General features: G+C 35.5%; 2 protein-coding genes across 2 annotated transcripts; both read right to left on the bottom strand.

Annotated features, from left to right (window-relative positions):
* Nucleotides 1-1,069: 1,069 nt before the first annotated feature.
* Nucleotides 1,070-2,614, bottom strand: LOC145675068 (uncharacterized). Its single transcript, XM_081745436.1, has one exon. The coding sequence runs from the start codon at nucleotides 2,612-2,614 to the stop codon at nucleotides 1,070-1,072; it is 1,545 nt and encodes a 514-aa protein (XP_081601562.1).
* Nucleotides 2,615-2,933: 319 nt separating this feature from the next.
* Nucleotides 2,934-4,130, bottom strand: LOC145675067 (uncharacterized). The gene has a single exon (XM_081745435.1). It carries the CDS (start codon nucleotides 4,128-4,130, stop codon nucleotides 2,934-2,936), a length of 1,197 nt encoding a protein of 398 aa, XP_081601561.1.
* Between the last annotated feature and the right edge of the window lie 814 nt (nucleotides 4,131-4,944).

The following is a 4,944-nucleotide window of genomic DNA, read 5'->3' as shown; positions in this document are numbered from 1 at the left end:
ATCCTCCAGTTGTCTTCATGTCATATCTCCAGCTATAATGCTACTTATTAGTTCAGTAGGACGCGTCGAAGACGGTGGGCATTGCGATATTACTCACACTTTGATGTGATGGTGTCAGGGGTAGAGTCTAATTTACTGGTTGGTCTTGTACTTCCTATAATGTTTCTGCAGTATGTATTATTATTACCGCCGCTGTTAAATTGTAAGTTATGTGGAGGGAAATGCCCTCTTAACAGTTGGTTGCGGAGAGTAGTGGAAAAGTTATGTGTTTAGGGAGGAAGGTTAGTCGACACAGCCACATGTTTACTCCTTCTGCGGTGAGATGTTTTGTAAACAGTAATGTAATTTTGTAATTTCCCTTCACTCGTTGTAATGCAGCCTACCGAAGATTATGTCCTATTATTTGGTCGAGGAATGGAAACAACCTCTTCTACTGTTACTAAGGATAACGTTCAAATATTGTCGTTACTCATCTTTTAGTTGTGTTGGCGCTAGAATTTTTCTGGAATCTTTAAAGACTGAATACATATGATTTTTTTCTGACAATTGAATCTAGCTGTCCATGATCACTAATATTAATGATATTTTCAATATTATACGTTATTTACAAGAGAGTTAAATAAACACGATTGTAAGGTATGTGGTGTTGTTCTGAAATGATTTTTTTTATCTTTCTCCGTACTGACGATGCCATTAGTGTGCAAGAGTCTGGAGTTAAATAGCGTTGTGCTCACTGGTCTATAATAGTAAGAAAGGAATTTATCGGCGACCCAATATTTTTTTCTTTTCTTTTTCCTTTTTCTTAACGTCAGTTATGAACAAAGAGAATCGAACTAGCGTAAATAGCGCTTTTCAAGTTAGCGTATACAGCCAGAATTCTAATTACTGTAAAATATTACGTTTCACCTGTTTACTTTTACTATTTCTAATAAATCTTTTACACCAAGCAGTAAAACGAACTAACTTAGATAATGATGAAAATTTATCTACTATTGTATAGTCAACCTTAATGTGCATGTTAACAGTTGAAGACTTTTGCTCACATTGAACAGAATCTGGATTTTTGCAATTAATATTTACAGTAGGTAACTCTGATTCCATCAACCACTTTGGCCCATTCCACCATAGTGAATAAGACTAATTGTGACGGATTCAAACCACGAGAACTACAATCAGCTGGGTTGTCTTTGCTCGATGTGTGAACCAATTTAATAAAAAGTGATTGTTGAATCTCATATACTCGGTTAGCCACAAATGTTTTCCATTTACTCGGACATGAAGAAAGCCATGCTAACACAATAGTAGAATCTGTGTAACAGACAACCTGTTCAAACTTGATTAACATTGCCTTAATGACCGTATTGACTACTCTACATAACAATACTGCAGCACACAATTCTAACCTAGGTATTGGTATTTGCTTTATAGGGGCATATTTGGTCTTTGCAGCAATCAGGTATACTTGCACATTTCCAAGTGTATCTATACAACGTACATATGCTACTGCAGCATACGCCATTTTATTAGCATCTGAGAACCTAATTAGATCATATTTTACAATATTTTCAGAAGAAATACACCTTTTGATCTTAATCTGTCTCAACAATGGCAATTCTTGACAATATGCTTCCCACGAGCGAACAACATCATTCGGAAGTACGTCATCCCATTCAATTTTTAATTTCCATAATGATTGTAGCAACAATTTTGCAACAGTGGATACTGGAGATAACCAACCAAGCGGATCATACAATTTTGCAATATCGGATATTAAGATTCGTTTTGTAATTACTGACTTATAAGTGGGAAATACAATAGAAAATGAAAATGAATAACTTGATGGATTCCACTGTATACCTAAAGCTTTTACATTCTCATCTTCATTAAAACAAATTAAAGAGTGAGTTTCTCTTAAGTGAGAAGGTATACTATTTAACACATTCCTGTCCTTAGTAGACCATTTTCTTAATGCGAAAACACCTTTGTGTAATAATGCTGTTAGTTCTGAGTACAATACCATTGCCTCACTACTATCAGCTGCTCCTGAAACTAAATTATCAACAAAGAAATTGTTCATGACTAATTCTGTAGCTCTGGGATAGCAATGACCTTCATCTACAACTAAATGTTGCAAACACTTTACAGCCACATATGGAGCCAAACTGGTTCCATAACTAACAGTTAACAATCTAAAATCACTAATAGGTTGGTCAACTGTTTCTCTCCACACTATTCTCTGGTAATCAGAATCAGTTTGATCTACCTTAACTTGTCTGTACATTTTTGCTATATCAGCAAACAATGCAATTGGATGAGTTCTGAACTTTAATATTAATGGGATAATATCATCTTGTAATTCTGGACCTACCATTAAGTTGTCATTGAGAGATATTCCATTGCTAGTTTTAGCATTACCATCAAATACAACTCGCAATTTAGTGGTAGAACTACTTTCATTTAAGACACAATGATCTGGCAGATAATAAGATTCAGATACAAGCTTATCAAATTCTACATAAGGCGTTTTTTCCATGTGACCTAAGTCTAAGTACTCCTTCATGAAATCACAATATTGTTTACATAAATCAGGATCTTTCTGTAACTTACGTTCCATCTGGCATAATCGCTTTACTGCTGTGTCCCGTGATATACCTAGAGGCTCAACGTTTTTTTAAAAGGCAATTTTACAATATATTTGCCATCAACATCACGTTTGTAAGTTTCAGCAAAATACTGTTCACATTTTTGCTCTTCAACGGATAAATGTTGTACAGTTGGCAACTCCTCTACTTCCCAGAATCTTTGCAATGTTTTATTGAGATCAACAGAAACAAAATATGACAGAATACTTGATGTGTTATTCGTTAAGTTAATCTGACCACACAATACCCAACCTAACACCGTTTCAATGGCAGACGGAGCTCCATTCGTACCTACGTGTCTCCCACTGAGCAACAATAATAGAAAACATCAGCACCTTTCAAGACATCAATAGGGCCGCTTTTATTAAACTGTGGATCTGCTAAGTTTACTTGTTTCACAATTTCCCAATTACCTATATTTTGAATAGTTACTCTGGGTAAGTTACTTGTGATTCTTGGGACTACTATTGATTTAGTATGAATATTATTATTACTGTACAATGACTGAAAACACAAATGAACTATTGCATGAGAATTACCAACGTTAGAACCAGTAACACCTGATATGCTCATGTTTATTTTCTCTTTACTTAAGCGTAATTTCTGGACGCAACGTTCAGTTACAAACGATAATTCACTGCCACAGTCGATAAGAGCACGAAACTGGATCAACTTTTTTGCATTATCTTTGATATTTATGACAGCGGTGGACAACAACATCTGAGGAATTAGTTTTTGATTTATAGAATGAGAACAATTTACGTGATCTGCTTTATCCATTTCTTCAAAATGCAATAAAGTATGGTGTTTTTTGTTGCAAGTGTGGCCACCCTGCTTCACATTACACTTATTTACGGAACAATTTAAGGTCAAACAATTGAAACAAAGCGAATTCTTTTTCACAAAACTATGCCTATCATTCACTGACATATTTATAAACTCTTGACACTTATATAGCTTGTGGTTATTTTTACACATGATACACGACTCAATTGGACTTGAATGATGCACTAACGTGTTGCATCTTTTGTTTGGTTTTAAAGCAGACGTGTCTGCCGGTGACCTTGCACTCACTAAAGCTAACGCTTTGGCACGTTGTAATATGAAGTCTTTCAGCTGGTCGAAAGTTGGTTGTTCGTTTTTCTTCAATGAAAGCTCCCAATGTTTTCTGGTGTTCTTATCTAGCTTCTCACACACATGGTAAATTAAAATCACATCCCAATGTTCCACTGGAAAGCCCAAGGCTTTAAGTTCACAAACACACTGAATACTATTGTCAACCAATCTTCGTAACTCACCTGATAACTCATTCTTCACAGCTGGTTGAGTAACGAAGTTGCTCAAAATATGATTTGCTAGCTCTCTTACATTTTCATATCTTGATTTAAGTAACTCCCATGCTAGTTTATAGTTATCATCACATATGGAAATAGACTGCAACAATACAGCACGCTCCCCTGATACAGCTGTCTTCAAATACTGCAACATTTGAGCATTTCCTAACCGATTGTTAGCAACAGCAGCAACAAATAAGTCACGAAACGATAGTCAATCCTGCACTCTAAAACAAAATGTAGGAAGTTCTAAGTCTGGCAACTTCACATCTGTGCACTGTTTATTAGATGTATTTACCTGTTCAGTATTAGGTGACTACATATTGTACAAAATTTCTAAGACAGAGTCTAACTTATTTTGAACTTCATTAAATTCTCCGTCATATGTTGCAAACTCACTTTCACCACCCACAGAAATGAACTTTGTAATGAGCTCTGTGCAATCGCCATGTAATTGCGTAGCACGTTCAGTGTACAGCTTGATACTGAAGTTAGGCTTGTCTTTATTCTCGTTCACTTTATGTGTCAACCTTGTCACTTCACGTTTAAGTACAGTTTACTTACCTATGAGTTCTTCCATTGTTATAACTCTGCACCACTTTGACAATGCACTGCAAAATGAAAATACTGCGCCACAAGTTCGCAAACCACACACATCACATGCACAACTGGAACAAAATCCGGTCAGTAAGGACCAATTTAATGTTCGTGGACTGTATTATTTTGAACACAAAGTTTGTTGTACAATATACTATTTATTATATTGTAAACACACAACTAAATACAATAATTGCTAAGCAACTACACACTATGCAGTCACACACGCCACATTGAGACTTATAAAAAACTATCAATCATCCAGCGTTGCAAGATAAAAAACAAAAAGAATAATGAAATGCGGCCGAATACGCTTCCCAGTAATAGTTCTATGGACTATTTTCCTGACAATACCATAACAACATACACTA

The sequence above is a fragment of the Thermobia domestica genome, chromosome 18 (genome assembly GCF_964235325.1).
Source record: "Thermobia domestica chromosome 18, izTheDome1.hap1.1, whole genome shotgun sequence".
Taxonomy (NCBI): domain Eukaryota; kingdom Metazoa; phylum Arthropoda; class Insecta; order Zygentoma; family Lepismatidae; genus Thermobia; species Thermobia domestica.
This window is presented reverse-complemented; position numbering and strand designations above follow the sequence as displayed.